The sequence below is a fragment of the Micropterus salmoides genome, unplaced genomic scaffold (assembly GCF_014851395.1).
Source record: "Micropterus salmoides isolate LMB-PRFRI ecotype aquatic unplaced genomic scaffold, ASM1485139v1 Ms_hic_scaffold_11, whole genome shotgun sequence".
Classification (NCBI taxonomy): Eukaryota; Metazoa; Chordata; class Actinopteri; order Centrarchiformes; family Centrarchidae; genus Micropterus; species Micropterus salmoides.
In genome coordinates this window covers 7,545,494-7,565,260 of record NW_024040152.1, presented here as the reverse complement: position 1 = coordinate 7,565,260, position 19,767 = coordinate 7,545,494, and the positions used below count along the sequence as shown (strand labels likewise).

General features: G+C 42.4%; 1 protein-coding gene across 1 annotated transcript in view; it reads right to left on the bottom strand.

The window, feature by feature from the left end:
• LOC119897089 (raftlin-like) overlaps positions 1–19,767 on the bottom strand; it is a 109,104-nt gene that overhangs the window by 20,687 nt on the left and 68,650 nt on the right. The window contains exons 6-7 of the mRNA XM_038710648.1: positions 15,570–15,773; positions 2,115–2,233 (exon numbers count right to left, since the gene is read on the bottom strand). Coding sequence (XP_038566576.1) covers positions 2,115–2,233; positions 15,570–15,773 — 323 coding nt within the window. The remainder of the gene's footprint in view (positions 1–2,114; positions 2,234–15,569; positions 15,774–19,767) is intronic.

Here is a 19,767-nt window from a genome sequence, read left to right as displayed (position 1 = left end):
TTAATCACTTACTCATTTCATGTTACTCATCAAAAGTAATGTATGGCAAAAGAAATTGAGTCAAGTTAGAGGTGTTCGGCACATGAATGAATTAATTTAGATCTGTGAATCTTAAAACTGACTGATTACAACTGATGCCAACCCCCCCCCCCATGAAATTGATTTGATTCGCGAACACCTGTAGATCTGATGGCATTAGAAATTCTGCACTTTTCGCATGCACAGCCTCTGATTATTTGTAACCATAGCCTGTATATAAAAAGGTTGTAACTCATTTATAAATGGAACAATTACACCCATTTGGTGATGAACAGACACTGTCCCTGAGATGATACACTCCCACTTGACGACACAATAAATGATTGTGAAACAGCCTCTCTTAGATTCATACATCCAACCACCTGTTAGACTTTTGGATAAATAAACTGTAAAGAATTAGAAACAAAAAAAGATGACGTTTATAAAGAGGAAGAAGAAGATAAAAAACCAATCAATATTCTGCCTTATTTTTCATTGTAATTATCCCGACAATAATCAGCTCTGAGGATACTCTGCATATCAATTTAAGGCCGTTATCAAATGAATAGGGATGATGTGAGGCCCTGATCGCTCTTTGTGAAAGAATGGGTTGTCAATCTGATTTGGCATGGTGCCGATTGCTTGTGCGAAACAGTTTTTGATAAAGTCCCAGTGGAAGAGTTGATTGGATTTCTTGGAACACTGGGTGTCGGTTTGCCGTCGTTCACTGTTAACATTTCTGAGGAACCCTTGAAATCCATTAAGCTGTAACAGTATTACCATTCTTCTCAGAGGAGGGGAGGTTCTACAGCTGCCACCAGACGACTGCAGGAGTCTTTATTGGCACATGTGGCCATCAGCACTGGGCTGGACAATCAGAGAGCTGCATTTGGGGGACAAAAGTCTCCTTTCACACTTGGACAGCCATGGGCCGCAAAAAGTCTAAATTCAATTACAGAGATAGCATCGACAAACACATACAGACACACAAAACCAAACTCATCCACAAATACATGCACATACAGCTGAATGCACAAACATGTAGACAGACAGACAGACAGACACACACACACACACACACATACAGATGAAAGGCAATGAAATGGCCGCAAACCCTTCAACTCTGGACAGAAATCAATTTTCAACTTGGAACTTGTGCTGAGGAGAGACACTAATCGGGGGGCAGATAAGGGCTTGTTTGCTCCTGATAAGACAAGCGGCCGCGACACATGTCCCATAAATTGAGATTTGCCAGATTTGCCTTTAGGGTTGTTGGGGGAGAAAGGTTGGCTGTAGAGCAAGGAGGGGGCAGAAGGGCACAATATCTGAGTGACAACTGATTTCAATGCCAATGGACCAGACTCTTAAAGAGGATCTGTGCCCTAATGTGGATTAAATATATTGCTGAATGTAAACAAATAATTTTGTTAGTTAATTCAACCCTATGGCCAGACAAGAACATCAGTTTTGGATGATTCTACAAATCATGTTTAGTGACAAAATGTTAGTTTAATTTATTTTACGTCCAATGTTGTTTTTGAAATTTCTGCTGATCAAGGTATAGTTAGAGTTAGGCAACTAAAACACTTGCTTAAGGTTAGGCAATGATCATCGTTTTGGTTAATAAAATGGAATAAATGGTCTGTGATGGTACACAAACTGTGGCCACCGGCATGGAGCCACACACCTATTTATATCCTAACCTCACTCTTACTTTCCCATTCCCATCCATATTAGGCAGACTACTCCCTGTATTGACAGTGAACATTGACTGAATGTAAATCACAAGGTTTTTAATCTTCAAATATGAATGTAATTCTTTGGATAGTATGCTGTTTTAATTACATATAGCTTGGAATCATTAATTTGGAAAGCAGAATTACGAATTTGATACCAATATTTTAATTACTGCCTAGCCCAGCATTAAATGTGCCTCTTTATGCCTTTTTTAAAAACAAGCCACTGAAACATGAATTTATTGAAAAAAAAAAACAAAGATGGAACCTTTTACACAATCCATAATGTTTCCTCTCTACCCGTGGCAGAGAGCACAAAACCTGCGACACTGTGAGGAAAAGAAAAATTTCTCCACTCACATCAATGACGGTCCACTGCTCCACTACGATGGCGTCGTATGTCGGGGTGGCTACGTTTGGCTCACCCTCGCTCCCCTCCTGGAAGATGAAGACACTTTCCACCGATTTAGGCAGCATATCTGCAGAAAAGAGAGAGGGGGGGGGGGGGTCCAGCCGTGAAAAGAGTATTTACTGGATGGAGCGTGTCTGTCTTGTCTCTGCTTCTCTTTTAGGCCCTCCAGGCCAGAGGAAATGGAATGATATCATTCAGCCACATTCACACACAACCCTTTATTACATAGCCAGTGGTGTGGGCCATTTGTATGAGCAATGTGCACTTATACATTATGCAGGGAGACAGTGTAAAAGAAAGGAGCAGGTATTCCCCTTCTGGGATGTTAAAAAAGAAGAGGAGACATTATGCGCTACATCAGTGGTTTTCAGGACCCAGAGCCCTGCTGGTTTATTACACTAGACAGCTAAACAGAGGCTAATTACAGGTGGGAAGCAAGGTGAATGCAATAGCTGATTCAGAGGATCAGGACTGAAAACCAGTGCTTTCAGAAGGATAGACAGATTTTAGTGATGGCAAAATGTAGCCAGTGATTTAATGAAGTCAGTCCGTAAGGCATTAAAGCATAAATCCTTTTGCTAAGCCTGCATAATTCACCTTAAAAAGACTTAAATTAAGTGAGCCACATGAAGACACTGACGTTGATGCTTTAGGCCACTAGTGAGATTGTGTGCTGCTGACCAAATAGATTTTATAAGCTTCTCCTCTGTTGAAGACTAACAATTGCAGGATTGGTATCCGAGACAGAAACATCACTCTGGCCCCCATGAGCCGGGACCCCTCTCTACCCAACGTCTCTTGTTATTCATTGGATGCACATGCACTTCACATGCAGGCACACACACAATACATGGCCCACGGTCCAGTCTTCCCGGCTGGCCTGAGTGCTTTCTCATTACTCCCACACCATTTACACACTAATACAGTTTGCTGGGGCCCAGGCACCAATACGAGACACTCTACATTTCATTACTGGGCCCTAATAATAGGGGGATGAAAGGCGGGAGGGAGAGGAAGCTAGAAAGAGAAGGAAGGAATGTGGAAGACAGAAGGAGAGATAGAGTGGAGGGATGACAGGCTCTTTTATTTCCCCTCCCTGAAAACCCATTTAGCACACTCAATTGAAGACATCTACTGGGTCTCTCAAATACAGACATTGTAGTAGTTCACCCCGTTCACCTTTTCTCTTCTTCCGCTCCCTCCATCACCCCCTTCCTCCCCCAGTGCAATGCTTCTCCATCTCATTCGTCATCCCTTTGCATATAATTCCAGAGAAGCATTTTCGGAAAATGTGAGCCACTGAGGCCTGCCATCGGTTCCCTGCCAGTGCGACAGGGATCACTCAGGGGAGATCGACACAGGGTTTCTGTCTTGTTGTACTAGAGGGAGAAACCCGTTACTGTTGATAATACAGACAGAAACTGAGCATAGGAAAGAGGAAGAGGGAGAACGAGAGAAGTGGAGGAGAAGGAGTTGGTTGCTGGGGGCGTTCAGTCCGTCAGGGGAATCCACCGGTTGCGTGCACGAATAAACATTATCTTGCGCCTATTGACTGAGAGCTGAGCTGAGCAGCCAGCAGGCCGACTGAGAATAAGTTGTTTACACTTGCAAAAACCACCGTGCGCCCTCAGTAAAATTGTTCTCCATCCCCCCGTGACTCACATACTCAAGGTCGCAAGGCGAGGCATGCAAATACAGTTGCACTAAAAACAGAGAGTGACAGCATAGGGACTGAAACACAGAAGCAAATGGAGGGGGAGAGTCATGACACCCGGTGACACACAGCTGCTGAAATCAGCACGCAAATGACAGACATCCAGTATGGGTAGACAATGCTGACACAGAGACTGAAACTTTGAGTTTGTAGTAGTTTTTGGTGTGTGGGTGTTTGAATGTAGATGTGAGGTTCCTGGCTGCACACATCAAGTCAGTTGGAAGCAGTTTGTTCCTAATTTTCATGGACATGTTTGCAAACCTGCTGTTGTACATTGATTTCTAGCATACAGTGTTTTAAAAGAGCAAACAGCACAGGAAGTATAAAGGAATTTGTTCCCATTAAGTCGTGTGCAACTGTGCATCACCTACTTATGCAAAATAAGTCTGGCTTTAGAATTAGTTATCATTCCAACTAGGGCTGCAAGTAATGATTATTTTAATAATCGATTAATCTACCAATTGTCTTCTAAGTTAGTCATTTAGCCTATAAAACATCAGAAAACAGTGAAACTTTCTCATCACAATTTCCCAATTATTAGGCTAATTATCCAATGGTTGCAACTCTAAATCCAGCAAATAAGGTTAAAACTAGTCAGTTGTGTATCAGTATGTATCTAAACCTGCAAAAACAGTGGTATAGTCCTTTAAATTACCATTTAGAACATTAGGTTGTTTTACGATAAACAATTAAGCAGCTTTGTGACTAGGATTTGTAATTACTGTCAAGAAAACATACAAAAGCAAAGGCATGAATTTACTGCCACACTATAAAGTCGCTGGGTTTGCATTTGATGTCTCACTAACGTGTTTCAAAGACACTCCCCAGTTTTGACTATAATTAAACCTCCTTTGCTTTCACAGATCAGTAATGTCTCATAATATAGACCTGTTGCAAAATGGCAAATACATTTACCTTGTACCCTGTACCTTGGAACAGTTTAAGTCTAGGTGACCACTGCCAAGCCAGAAGGTGACCCTGCCGCAGGTCATGTCTACTGACCTGATTTAAACATGTCTGCCAGGTGCTGCCTCAGAGAGATGGAGACAGGCCGCTGACAGCTTATCTATATTTTAAACAAGACGAGTGGACATTCAGAGAGAGGGACAGAGAGAGGAAGAGACGAGGGTGCCGATGTGTGTGTGTGTGTGTGGATTCGTTGTGGCTCTTCCCTGCAGAGCCGAAGGTTTGGCAGCTGGCAGGCTGGTACCTGTGGGTTACCAGGCAGACTTTAGCTGGTGACTACTGGATACCAGGGCGTGTTTGCGAAATGTATACTGTATTTGCTTTGGTCTGAATACAGAAGACACAGGGGTGAAAACGCCAAGTAGACAACATGTGAGCAACCATACATCTGCTGTATTAGTACAGAGAACATTTCCATTATATGCATTTAAATCTTTACTAGTATAATTAATTTCCATTTTCTACTAAGTTACAGCTAATATGTTCTCATGACCCTAGCCATGTGAACCATGGAGTGTTCATTGATGCAGCCAATATGATCTGGAGGAACATAAATACTGAGGAAGAGAAATTTGCTTTCTCCCAGCTGTGGGAGGGATTTATCCTTCCTAAAAGATTTATCCTTCCTTCAAGATAAATATATTTTTGTGAATAAAGCTTGTGTGGGAGAACTCATCTCCAGAGGACTTTTGGGTGTAAAACGTGATATATAGTTAACGGACTACATATAGCAGCAAGTGGCACTTCACCATCAGTACTATTTCAGGATAATCTGAAACTCTTTGTTTAACTGCCCCTGTGGTATTGATGTATAACAAAAGGATTAGCCCAGTGTTCAAGATATTCTCAGCAAAGAAATGTCACCTTTTTTTAGGGTAATATGTTGCATTTGAGCCCCACAACTTTGAACATAATCTATTTTTCTATTTAACAGGTTTGTGAGACTGTTTAGTCAATCCAATGCACAGTGATACAAGCTTCAAAAGGTCCTCATGTGCCTAAATACTCTGAACAGATTAGAAAACTAACTAACTGCATTAAGAGAGCACAGTGGCACACTCAACCTGTCTTGTGACTGCAACTCAGAGGTGGAGAGGACACATGGTGTGCTGTCAAAACCTATACGCAAAACTGCAACCACTTGCAAACATGCATCGTGTATATTAACATAAGTATGCACACACATGCACAAACATAGCAGTTCTAATTCTACCTTTCGTCAACTTTTGTGTCAGAGAAACGCTTGCACATCATTTCCTTTCCATGAATTTCTTTTCACAGAAAAGAAAAAAAATTGGAATTTCATATTCCCTGTATCTCTCTCTCCTTCTCTTTCTCCCTCCATTGGCTTTGCCCAAATTTAGAAACCAGTGAGGGCTGACTGTCATGCATATGAATAGCTCAATGTCTCACAACCGGGCTACAAATCCTCATTGTGGCTCTGGCGATAGCTTAAGCTATACAAGTAACAAAGGCAAACTCCCCGCCAACACATTACTTTAGTCAGTTCTTCAGTAAACATACTCAACCCACACCCTGCTCCCAACTCCAGGGAGGTAATGTGAACCTATGTGTATGCTGTGTGTATGTATGTGTGTGTAAATTGGTGTATGTTTGTGTCTGTGTAGATAGAGGTGGATATTTGGAGGCCTATGTGTTTGCAGTCAGTGCTACAGTGTGTATGAATCTTTAATGTGTGTCTTATGACATTGGGGCCTGAGTGCAGCTTAGGATCTGTAAATTCAATTCAACATCGCTATAATATTCTACCCTGTAGTTCAGGCGAGGTCTCTACTCAGTGTAAACAATGCTGCCACACCAAACAGGACTTTCACCGTTTCAGTGATCAGTCATACACACACACACACACACACATACACATGTGTATGCAAACAATGCCCCCAAAGGCTTTCTCATCCAGCTTCACCATGGAAACCCATCTTTAAAAGGAGCATGTGGGACACGATATGGTCTGGCGTGTGTTTGTGTGTAAGTGCGCGTCCTTCTAGACCATGCCAAACAGACAACTGTCAGAGACAATAGAAAGGTAGCACATTATTGAGGAAAGGGCAGAGTCGTGGACTGACTGCACGAACATGAACAGTGATGCATATAATCTATGAACTCGAGGACAACAAGTGTTGGAGTAGTGTTTTATTTTCTATTTGTCTAATTGTCAAGTAACTTTCAAGTAAGAGTTTCATTCTTCTTGCAATACATGCAATGCAATATTTAACTCTAAAATGTATTATAGGTCTTAAGTCTTTAAAATGTCAATAAATCACATTAATCATGCTAATGCTTACTAATCTTATTAAAGTAAAAGAAAGGGTAAACTTTATACACATATATGAATATAAGCAGGTTGAGAACATAAAAATCAGTCATACAGAAGCAGATCAATTCAGAACAATAAACCATTTTATATGAGCGCCAGATACTGATATATCACTATGCTGATATGTCAATATTACCTTTTATTTTAAAATTAATATTGGCTATTGGCCATTACCCTTTCACCTCTCTTTGATTAAGGTATGCAGCTCTAAGGGTTTCAAGTTGATTGTAAATTGTGTTACTATTTAGAATTTAGGCATCAGAAACTCAGAGCTGGATAATTCATTTCAATCAATTACTGAATTATGGACTTTGCAAAACAATAGTGCAATTATGAATAATTGTTCATGTATGGTTTACTGTTTGTGGTTACTGTTGACTCTCAGCACAACAGCGATGGTACTGAAATAAGTATTTATTGTATCTTGGTGGATAACTGATGGGAAAGATGCTGCATGCCAAATTGGACTTCATAATCTGTCTCAGATTACACAGCATTACAACTGCCTAAAACTTTCCAATCAGGCTTAAACTAGGACCATCATCCTCTCCTTTCCTTGTGGGACACGATATGGTCTGGCGTGTGTTTCTGTATCCTTCTTATTAGTAGAAGGATGAAGCTATACCAGCCAACTCCCAGATATAATAAAATGTGAAGCAACACATTTCTAAACAAGACTAAAAGTCTAAAGTCATGTTAGATGCACTGTGAGGCTGTATAGGCACAGCAGTGCTTTGAGCTTAATGCTTACATGCTAACAATGACAATGCTAACATCTTGCTGTTTAGCAGGTTTAATGTTCACTGTCTTAGTTTAGCGTGTGAGCATGCTAACATAATTATCACTGCAACCCAAAGTGAAGCTGAGGCTGATGGGAAGGTTATAAGTTTTACAGTTATTTTATGTTCAAGTTCATTGGACCAATTAACTTTTTACTTAAGCTGTTCGACAAAAAGTGGAGGGATTACCAAAGATATTACAATTCAACTTCAGGGCAACATGGATAACGGTGCTGAATTTAATGGCTATCCATCTAATAAATGTGCAGACATTTCACTCAAAACCAAAAACCTCATGGTGGTGCTAGAAGAAATTTCAGGGGATCATCAAAGACATTAAGATTCACCCTTTTGGCACAGTTTATATCTACACCAAACTGTATGATAATCTAGCAAATAGATTTTTCAGTATAATAGAAAGCAGGCAGGCTCAACACTTCCTCTAAGAGGTAAATAGGCTAAAAATAGGGGTGGACTGGTAATCTGGCATACTGGGCAAATGCCTGGTGGGCCGATGCACCTATGGGGCCGATATAAAATAAATAATTTATTTGTATTGTACTGTTAAAAAGAATGAGCCAACGTACTGGCCCACAGAACTCAGACAGTGGACCATTGGTTCATTTTCCATACTGACACTGGACTGGCCCAATTACATCTCTTACTAGCCACAGTCCCTCACCCTCTGTCTATAAAATAATAAAATATCTGTCTGTAAATAAATAAATCTTGAGACAGCTGCCGCCAAATGTTCCAAAATAACCAAATGTTTGCTACTGGGGCTGCAGTAGTTTCAACATCAGCTTCACTACCTGACGTAATGCAAGCACAAGCACTTGAAGGAGTAAAGGAGGGCCGTGGCAACTGCCAGGCAGAGGAGGAGACGTGAGGCAGCGAAGCAGAGTGACAGGGCGGAGGGACAAAGTGAGTAGGAGGAGAGTGAAGGTGAAGTGGTAAGCATGGAGTAGCTCAACCTGAAGGCATGGAGCAGGGAGGTAGGGTCATAGGAGTCATTTACTCTCGGGACGCTGGGGAAATACGTACCCACCACTTTTTGAAGGCATTTGTTAAAAGTTTTTCTAAAAACTAGCAACAAGAAATGTTAAACAACAAATGAAAATGCTTTGAGAAAGGTTTATTTGCACAATAAGACAACATGCAATGGAGTGTAAATACAGAAGAAACAGATCTGCCTTTTCCAAAAAAGTAACAGTAAAAGCTACAACACAAGCTATTGATTCTTGCTTTATATTATATTATATTTTTATATTCTGATTTGTCATCGGCCGCCTGAATTTTGTTTCCCTTAATATAAATAAAGACAATTCAGCCATAAATTGGTGCAGAAAAGATTTTACAAATGAAGATTATTTACACACTTATTTGTAAAATAAGTTAAAAGTAAAATATCTTCTCGTCTTGTTCTGGTGACCCCAATATTGTGCATCATCATGTCTTGGGCTAAGTGTTTCGTCACACCCCTAATCTGAGTCCTTAAACGTCCCCACCACTTTGTAACACAAAGTGACGCCATGTGTGTGCCATGCCAGAATGACAATAATGATGATTACTTCAATTAAGGTCAATGATAATAATATAATCGCAACGGCTATCATAAAGTGAGAATGTCACCTACTGCTGGTGATCACTCGCTGTCATACATGCAGCAGTAGCTGTTTGACATTGTTAATGTAGCATAGTTCCTTAATGCAGTCTCAACTTCAGTTGACTATCCTAATGGGTGACATTATTTTTTCAGCATCTGGTTGTCTAATCCCACGCTGCTGTGAAAATTACTTGACTTGAGTATGAGATGTGGACTCCATGGCCACCTCTTATCACCAGAGACTCAGTAAATGAGTGCGAATGAGTATACTGATCCACTTACACTGTTATACTTATACACGACACTTACTACACAGCTTTATAGTAGTTTGGGGGAATATTATAGTAGGTACACATATTAACTAGAACTGCAAGGATGGTGAATTTGTGAGGAGTGTCCAACCAATACCACGGCCGATTTTTTGCCCTAGTCCAGACCTGGCTAAAAATGATATACCGTAGTACAACAGTTCACAAGTAAAATCAGTCTTTCTCAACACAATTACCCTCGTTAGACTTCACATTTATCTGTCAGTACTTGAAAGCTGAAGCACGCTGATTACTCTATATCTCAAAACACGGCTGTCACTACAATGTCACATCCAAATGCATGTGTCTGTAGATGTCACTCCATGTCCTTTAGGGTGCTGTTTTTCTGCCAGACATGTCCTTGATGTTTATGAGGTTAAGATGGTCTCCTGCATCGTGTCTAGCGTCTCATCATGAATTCAGAAACTCATCTCAAAGAAGTTGCTAAATAAGGAAACGGCAGGAAAGGATACTGATTCTAAACTCAAGCTGCACAACTGTTTGATGTAATTAGCTACTAACAACAAATGGGATGCCGCTTTGATGTCATACTGCCAGCTGCTCTCAAGAGACCCAAATCCACAAAGTAACAGCATTCACCTCTGTAAAGCTGTCTGTTTTCAAAAGATGTTGAGCTTAAGCAGTGAGCTGAATTCAGGCCTATACGACAACAAAGGCAGAGACAGCTTTTCCTAATGCAGCTGATCTGCTTTCTATCCTAACAAGTAATTTCACTGTTCAAGAGACGCATATCTTAGTAGCCCATGAAAAATGCAAAATATGTAAGACCCTAATAGGCAGAAAAAAATTGAATCATAATAATACACTTCATTACTCCATTCTCAGGACATAAAATATGCAAGGAGGCACTAATTTGTTATCAGGTTAATTATCTAGGTTTCAGAGCTGCTGAGGCGTTCATTTTCCACAATTAATGAATTATGACTATTATTTACTCTGGCTGGCTTATTCCTCCAGTGTCAGAGCAAAGCACAGAGCCGCTGGGGTCTGATGGAAGAGGAAAACCCAAACAGGAAATAGTTTAAAAGAGGATACCAAACAGCTCCATGAACTTTAGCTTCTAAACAATGCTCCATAAAGAAATACTCATAATCACCCACACAGATGGAAACAGACTCCATCTTTCTGTCATTTGTAAAACACCAGAGCCATGTCTCAATTTTCCTGAAAGAGGTCATATTACACTCATTTTGAGGTTCAAAATCCAATTTAGGGGTTGTACCAGAACAGGTTTACATTTTTTTTTCATTTTCATAAAACACCAGATTTTTTTGTCTGCACATTGCTGCAGCTCCTCTTTTCACCATGTGTTTTAGCTATGGAATGATGCAACCCACTTCTACAAGATTTTTGTTGGGAGTTGCACATGTGCAGTTCCTAGTTAAGGATTACTAACCTATCAGAAGCAGAGTAGGGCGGGTCGTGAAAAGCCGGTAAACACGGCTTTGGTTCGGCTGTACGTGTTCCCCTTAGCTTAGCAACATGGACTGGAGCAAGAGTTTCAGAGTGGTGAGTTATTAAGCTGTAACAAATGTATCTTTCATCCATAAAGTTATAACTTGAGCTCTGTCTCTACATCACAGTAACATCTTTATGTCCATTGACTGCCTGGAGGGTAGCTAGTGTTTGGAAGGGAGAGGAGAGGCAGCAGGCAGTCTTGTCACTGTGTGCTGCAGCTTAGTGTGTTTTTCCACCGGTGTTTTTGAGGGCGTGTGAGACTAGCCGCTAGGCGAGCATTATGACATGTATTTTGGAATATTGTCACAGGGATCAAAGGGAAGGCTGGACTACAAACGAGCTGTTTTAATGCAGTCCAGAGCAGAATTTTCTGTGGGAGATGGGAACTCCCTTTGGGGTGGACTTTGGGCTTTTTCACTTTGCAAACCTATTACATGCGCAAAAAAGCTATATAACTAAATAAAAGAGAGGGAAAAAGCCAAAAAGTATAATATGACCTCTTTAAAACTCAGAACAGGGGAATGATGGAGCGGTGCAGCGTCTGATTGGGAATTTGGAGCTTACTCAGCCCCGGGTGACAAGAAACAAACCTGGATAGAAAACGTCTCAGGTTACGTATGTAACCCTTGTTCCCCGAGAAGGGGAACGAGACACTGCGTCGGGGCTGAAACATGAATGAAACTACTCCAATCCTATTGGTGTTGCTAGAACGGTAGCGTGTGACGGCGTAACTGGAGGCGTATATAAGCACGCCAGCATACTGGACACATTAGCCCTTTTGCTATTCAGCAGGCACTCCAGGCGGGGTGAGGTGTGGCGGTCCGACGCACTGCCTCATTCCCCTTCTCGGGGAACTTCAATTAAGGTCACGCCCCACGAGTGAGGCGTCTGTCGAAATAATTGTCCGGCGACATGACGCTCCCAACACGGGACCCTGGGAAGGAACCAAGGCTTCCTCCATACTGACAGGGAACGAAGGCACCTGCTCGTAACCCGTATCAGAGGGAACGGATTTCCCCTCGGGGAGAATTCCTTGGATTTTAACCACCACTGCAGGGCTCTCCTGTGCAGCAGGCCAGAAGGGATTACGCTGGACGCTGCCGCCATGAGACCCAACACCCTCTGAAGTGTTTCACAGTGATGGTGTGGCCTAGCTTCACTCTGGTCACCGAGGACAGGTGGGCCCACATCGTCGAGTCCCACACCACCCCTAGGAACGTAGTCCGTTGGGCGGGCGTCAGCACGCTCTTCTTCGCGTTGAGCCGCAGCCCCAAACGCTGAAGGTGGGCGAGGACGACATCTCGATGCCGAACCGCTAACTCCCGAGACTGAGCCAAGATGAGCCAGTCGTCGATGTAGTTAAATATGCGGATGCCCTAGAGCCTCAGTGGGGCCAGAGCTGCATCCATGCATTTGGTGAACGTGCGAGGAGAGAGTGCTAGGCCGAACGGAAGAACCCGATACTGGTACGCTGCGCCCCCGAAGGCAAACCTCAGGAACTTCCTGTGAGAGGGACGGATGGAGATGTGGAAATATGCGTCTTGTAGATCTGTTGTGACAAACCAATCCTCGGATTGGATTTGACTGATGGCGGGGATGGTGAGCATCCTGAACCTGAATCTCCTCAGAGATTGGTTAAGGGACCGCAGATCCAAAATCGGACGCAACCTATCCGTCCTTCTTGGGAACTATGAATTACCGGCTGTAGAACCCGGACTCCCTGACTGGCGGTGAAATAAGCTCTCTGGCCCCAATTTCCAGCAGAGAGCGAACTTCTTGTCCCAACACTTGGCGCCAAGACGGCGGGAAAACAGCGCCTGTTGCCTGAGCCGCCACAAGGGAGGGGGCCTCGGTCAGCCTCTCGGGGGGGCTGTGGGCGTCCCGGGTTTTTTGAGGGGGACTACGGGAAGCGACGCTTCGCTTCTGGCTCCGGCGGTAGGAGCTAGACGAGGGCTGAGCTTGACTCTCTTCAGCCGTTGCCGTCCTGGACCCAGACCGGCGGGGGAGATATTGCTCAAACGCCTCTCTCTGCGTTTCAGCGTGCTGAAACCTGCTGATGACAGCATCCACCGCCTCAACAAACAGGCCAGTAGGAGAGAGGGGCACATCCAGGAGAAAAGCCTTCTCCTTCCCCTGGATGCCCGAGAGGTTGAGCCACAGATGGCGCTCCATAGCCACCAATGCTGCCATGGAGCAGCCAATGCTTAGTAACACGGAGCTCAGTCAGGTCCTCCTCAGAGGGACCTCCCCCTAGGTCATAGTCTTGAGAAGATCGGCCTGGTACGCCTGCAAGATGGCCATAGTGTGCAGGCTTGCACCAGCTCGACTATTTTTTTTTTTGGTCTGTTCCATGTTTTACATAACTCATTGTGCAAATCAGGAGAGAATGCGGGGGTGGTGCTCGGGCTGCAGAAAAGCTCATAGAGGTTACTGCCGGCCTGCGGCTCCTGCCCCGCCTCTCATAGCTGGGCGCGGTCTGATGACGTCGGCCTGGCTCCCAGAAGTCATCCTCCATGAACACCAACGCAATTCGAGTTCCTTCGAAGGGGAACTACATCAGGACTGTATTCCCAGTAGTCAAACTGGCCTCTGATTAACTAAGTTAGGCTTCATACAAACTTATAGCAACTGCAATGAAACAATGCATTCTTATGGGTGCAAATACCAAACTCCTCGTTAGGTGGACCCGCTAACAAGGAGGCTAAAAAGCATGAGCACTAATGTTGGTCCCTAGCGCATCTCTTAAGGCATCGGGGAGGCATCCCATCCGTGTCAGGGCACCAATGTAACCGGCCCCAAGTTGTATTGCATTATATATGCATTACAACTGCATTATTGTATTGTATTATAGTCCGGACTTGAAGTTACGATCTTGGTTACGGGAGGCAGACGGGCTAACGAGGATGCTAAATTGCATGGGCGCTAGCGTTAGCAGGTATGGTCACAAACCAAAGTATAAATGCCATTACCAAATTTCACGGTGATATGTCCTAGAGTTGTTAAGACATTTCATTCAAAACCCCAAATGTCAATCTCATAGTGCCGCTGGAGGAAACAATGTTTTGTGCCTATGGGTCTATTGTGTCTATTGGGATAAGTGAAAACTTTGACCTGCTGGTGGCCCTACAGGAAATTTACTAAGGGAATAAAACAAACTCTTACAAAGATAGCTTTGATATATATATATCATCAGCTCATTATTTTTGCTACGGCAAAAAAAAAGATTAATATGAGCATCGCATTAGTAAGGTTTCTGGCCACCTGATGAATTAAGTCCAATATCCACTTCATTTATAGCTTTACTTTGATCCACAAATTCCTGAGAAAAGTGTCTGAGCTGTAAGGTGCTTGGTGCTCGACCATTCATTCACATACTTTCACACAGTACATTCTACCGTTTAATGTTTGGCAGCAAGTGTACACTTGTTGGAAATAGCTGCCTAGAGTTTTATATGAGGATCAAAAAAATTTGATTAAATACCGTAGTTTCAAGCCTGAGTAAAGCTTAAGAGTTGGTGTTGGTTGTCTGTTGTTCTGGCACTGGGAGTGAAAACTTTCACATTACAGGTAGTCATTTCATTCGAAGTAAAAAAAAACATATGACAGTCAAAGCTTCTCAATCATCCAGTGTACGTTTGCGTTACAAAATCCTGTAGGATTGCACCACTTCCTGACACTGACAGAGAAAGTATTAGCAGTCATATGTTCTGATCGTGGAAAATAGTGGAAAATGAATGCCAGCTAATGCATAATTAATGTCACGCAGGCCAAGGAGCATTGTTACCTGGCCCAGGCTTTTTATTTTAAATAGGTCGACTTGAATTTGTCATCTGCTTGATGTTGACAGTTTAAGTGGTAATACTGGGAAGGAGAAAAAAAGGCAATTTGGGAACCTTTATCAGTTTTAATAACTGTAATAGTCTGAGCTTTGAGAGTGACTGCAGAAGAACAATTATGAAGAATCTAAGAAGCAAAGGTGAAGGATGTGTTATTTTCATTGTTTGTGCACTGCTCACCTCTTGTTCTAATGTTTTTAAATTGTGTGTGAGATGTAATCTAAAAAAACAGCAAGTGTGGAAGTTAAAATTGGTTTATTCCTAAGGAGACATGTATATACAAACGCATATACACATACTGTATACATATAATGTCCTACATCTTTTTCCTGGGAAAACTCTGTGATCTGCACTAACAGCGAGTCATGCCAGCTTACCGTTCACATTGCCCAGGTGGAAGTATCCATCGACCAGTGAGGCTCCATTGTTGAAGTGTTGGGTCATGTGATCCAGCCAGTTGGCCTCCACACCTTTGACCCCCTCATCACAATTTTGAACACGCAGCGGCACCTTGACAGTGTAGTACTTCACCTGGCCCTCTCGGACTGGCGGGTGGTTGTACAAAGCGAGCAGCTCCACCCCTGTTGAAACATGATAGAAAACAAAACCCAGCCACTGATTTAACTCGGTAAGGGTTGTGACAATACAGATGTAGCCCCTGTGGAAGTCCCTCATTTTACTGCATAATTATTGAACTACTGCTGTACATTGGCCACAATCCAAAGTGTGATTTGGCTATCTCTATTAGAGCACTTTACCTCCCTTCAGCTGTCAGAAGTTATCCAGAACATCTATCTGCAATATTAAGTTCTGATAGGATGCAGGGAATTACCACTTTTTCGCAGTCTTGAAAGACTTCTTACTTTAGGAGAATTTATTTTCCTGTGATTTTCAACACTAATTACACAACCACACTGTGAGCAAAGTGGTAATAATCAATTGGAAGTACATGTATTTTCTATGAGATAAGCAAACAAGGAAACACAGCCAATGTGTGGACAGTCAACAAGGGTCTTGGCCAAGAAAAGTTGGCCACAGCGTTCCTGGTCGTCAGCTGTCAAAAGCAAATAACTGTTTGTGTGCTTTCTTGTTTTCCAGCCAGTTAGATTTTCTTGTCCTGTGAAAAATGTAGCACTGTGGAATTTCTCCAAAAACGATGGACATTAAAAAAGCCAGCTTAGTAAAGTGTACATGGGTCCTTGGAAATAATTGCAAAAGCTGAGCTCAAGAAATTGGTCACAGAAAAATAGGCCAGCATTGACATGAAATTAGTATACTGAAATTGGACATAGTTTTTTTTAAATACTAATTGACCTTGACTTGTCAGTTGTCTAATTGTGGGGTTTAATTTTGATGTTTCCATTAGAAACCAAATCAGAAGAACCAAAAAAACAAGTCGTTTTTTGTTTTTTTCTGTTTTAAAACCAAAATGGAAAAAAGCAAAGCAGCTGCCTTTTTTTCTATCTATTACCAGTGTTGTAGGCTATCCCTACTGGTTTTTCAAACTAACTGGCTGCTATACACCTGCGCCTGTTGTTTGCAACAGCTGTGGTCTGCGTCAGGCTCCATCCAACCAGAGAGAATGATCACTGACCGTCCGCAGTACACCAGGTCGCTCCCGCGACCTCCTCTCTCTCGCCCTGTACACTCCAGCGCCCCACTTCCTAACCTGTAGACCTAATATGCCTTATATTGCCAGTGGAACCGGCGCACTGGACAGTCAGTGGTAGTTCCCCCTAGCAGGATGAAGTTCGATGCTCCTGTTTTAGCATAGCCTAATCCATTTACCTACTGCAGCTGGATGCTGAAAATAAAATAAAGGTCAGGAGGAAACAGTGTAGAGAAGCTGAACGAAAATTACCCGGACCTTTTAATCCGTGTATGATTCGTTAATATACAGCTCGCTGATTTAACTAATAACAGTTCATGTTTGCTGTGTAGGGCCTACCATTGGATGTACTCACAACTATCACTGAATTAATTTGATACTGAAGAAATCTTAAAATCCAGAGGATTCTTAAGGCCTTTTCACACGGGAAGCAATTTCCGCGCCTCGTAATCATAGACTGTATATGCTCGTAATTCATTTTCAATGAAAGGCGAGCGTGTACGAAGGGAGGCATTGCGACAGGCGTAGCAACAAGCAGACGTGTTCCCGTGAAACTGAAATATATGTGTTCACTGAACAGTTATCGGGACATTAACAGGAGGGCGTTTGCATGACTAGATTTATCAGCTTATTGAACATGAATAATATCCATCCATCCATCCATCATCAACCGCTTATCCTGCGTACAGGGTCGCAGGGGGGCTGGAGCCAATCCCAGCTGGCATCGGGCGCAAGGCGGGGTACACCCTGGACAGGTCACCAGTCCATCGCAGGGCCACACATAGACGAACAACCACTCACGCTCACAATCACACCTAAGGACAATTTAGGGTCAACAATCAACCTAGTCCGCATGTCTCTGGATGGTGGGAGGAAGCCGGAGCACCCGGAGAGAACCCACGCGGACACGGGAGCAGCGCTCTAGCTTCAGACAAATAGACACCCGTGGTCGGACTGGACTTGCTCGAGGGAGGAGCTCGGAGTAAACTGCTTTTATTAAATTAGCTTTTTACTTTAGTTTGTAGGATTACAACGTTGATTTATCTTCACTCGAGCTTCTCAGCAGCTAGATTCCGTGTACATCCAGTTCCAGTGTTGTTAGCGTCATTTGGCACTACGTCATATTAATATAAAAACCGGGGAAAACTGGACATTGCTGGGAGAAAAGAAAGCGAGCAGGTTTAACTACCTGGTGAGTTCAGAAAACACGTGTATGTAACTTTATTCGTTGTTATCGTTGTACTTTACTGATCCGAACTCCATTCAGAAAACAAACATTTTAGAAGTTGTTGTCCTGCTGTCTTGCTGACAGACCTGACAAAGCATGAATTCATATGTTTAACAAAACTGCATCATATTGTAGTTATTTCGGCATCAGTTTGATCCGTTTATTGCTATTTAATCACAACAAAATGTTTACTTTGGGTTCATACAGCTGTAGTAATGGCAAGTTGTGTTTATCCTGTAAAATCGCCTTCTTGCGTTGTGTGTGAACACTTGCAGCGAATGTACTCACGCGAGGAAAGCGTCGCGAGGCGAAAATTCGCGTTTGGTCTGAAAGCACAGTTGGGAAACTTCTGTGGCGTTTCTGTTCCTGTCCCAGTAGCTAGTGAGTTAAAAAACTGAACGGTGAGCCTCCTGTTTTTCTAACTAAAAACCCACCTATGTTGATGTTCAAGCTCATCTTAATTACATTTAATCAGGCACCGCCCTCGCCCAAGTGTATCTGCTGCAGGTTTATTAAGTGTAACACACAGAGCTACACTAATCGGACACATTAAAAATCAAAATCAATATTTTTCAATTGTTTTTTTGTATTGTGTTTTTCTGTTTTGGTTTAAAAACCAAGTTGTTTTTTGGTTTTTCCGATTTGGTTTTGAAACGAAATAATGAAAGAAGGAACCATACACGGATTTGTTAGCTACCTTTGTCTCAAAAAGTCAGGACTATTTTTTGATTTCCGATCTTAATTTTTCTTGTATGTAACGATTATACTATATATGCTGTACATGATTGTGTAAAAACTACAACATATAATTATTGCAGTGGACTTAGTGAACTTATGTGAAACTTGTATTGTTTTATGTACTGCATTCTGCATCTATTTTACATTAATTTCTTGTCTTGTAAGCCCATGCAGGCAGAACAAATCTGTATGCAAGACACTATAATAAAAATTTCATCATTATCATATCTTGAACAAAAGTTTCACCTGGCAGGTGCAAAATAGACAAGAAATGAAACAGTAATACAAGATGAGATTTGTGTTGCCCCAGGCTGGACTGCACAATTATGCTGAAAATCTTTTCCAAGGATGTTGCCTCTTTTTTCAGTTAGTTCTTTTTCAACAACAAACGTGAAGTGAATCAAAAGCAATTTGATCATATTCATGCTACAAGTCATCTTTATATTCCTTTTTATGTTTTCCAGAAGCGATGTTACTGTGCTGATGCAGAACTTAAAAGGGACCATTTCATTGTAACCAAGTTAATTCGTAGTATAACCTTGAATAATGCATTAAAAGCTCTTCAGCTAGCTTTTATTTACATCAAGCGGAAATATACATAATGCGGTGGGCCTCAGGAGGGAGAAACAGGTTTGGAAATTTGCCTACGGTACAGAGACCACTGCTCCTCGCTCATATCAAAGTGGAAAGAGTTTTTGTTTGTTGTGATGTGAGTGAGTGAAATATTTGCTTTGCTCAGCTTTGTAAAAACACAAAACGTGAGATGTGAGCAGGATTGTGAATAGGGCAGAAAGCAATTCAAATCGAGTCTGTAAACATTTTCCCCTTGCTTTCCAATGTAAATGTCGGACTGTCATTCCCTGAGTGAACCAGATGGATGAGCAGAATGTGCGGCACTGCCACCCACCCGTCCACCCACACACACACACACACACACACACTTTGACGTGGGGTGGTAGTGGTGGGGGAGTCATGGCTCAGTTGCTTTGGTTTTTCAGGC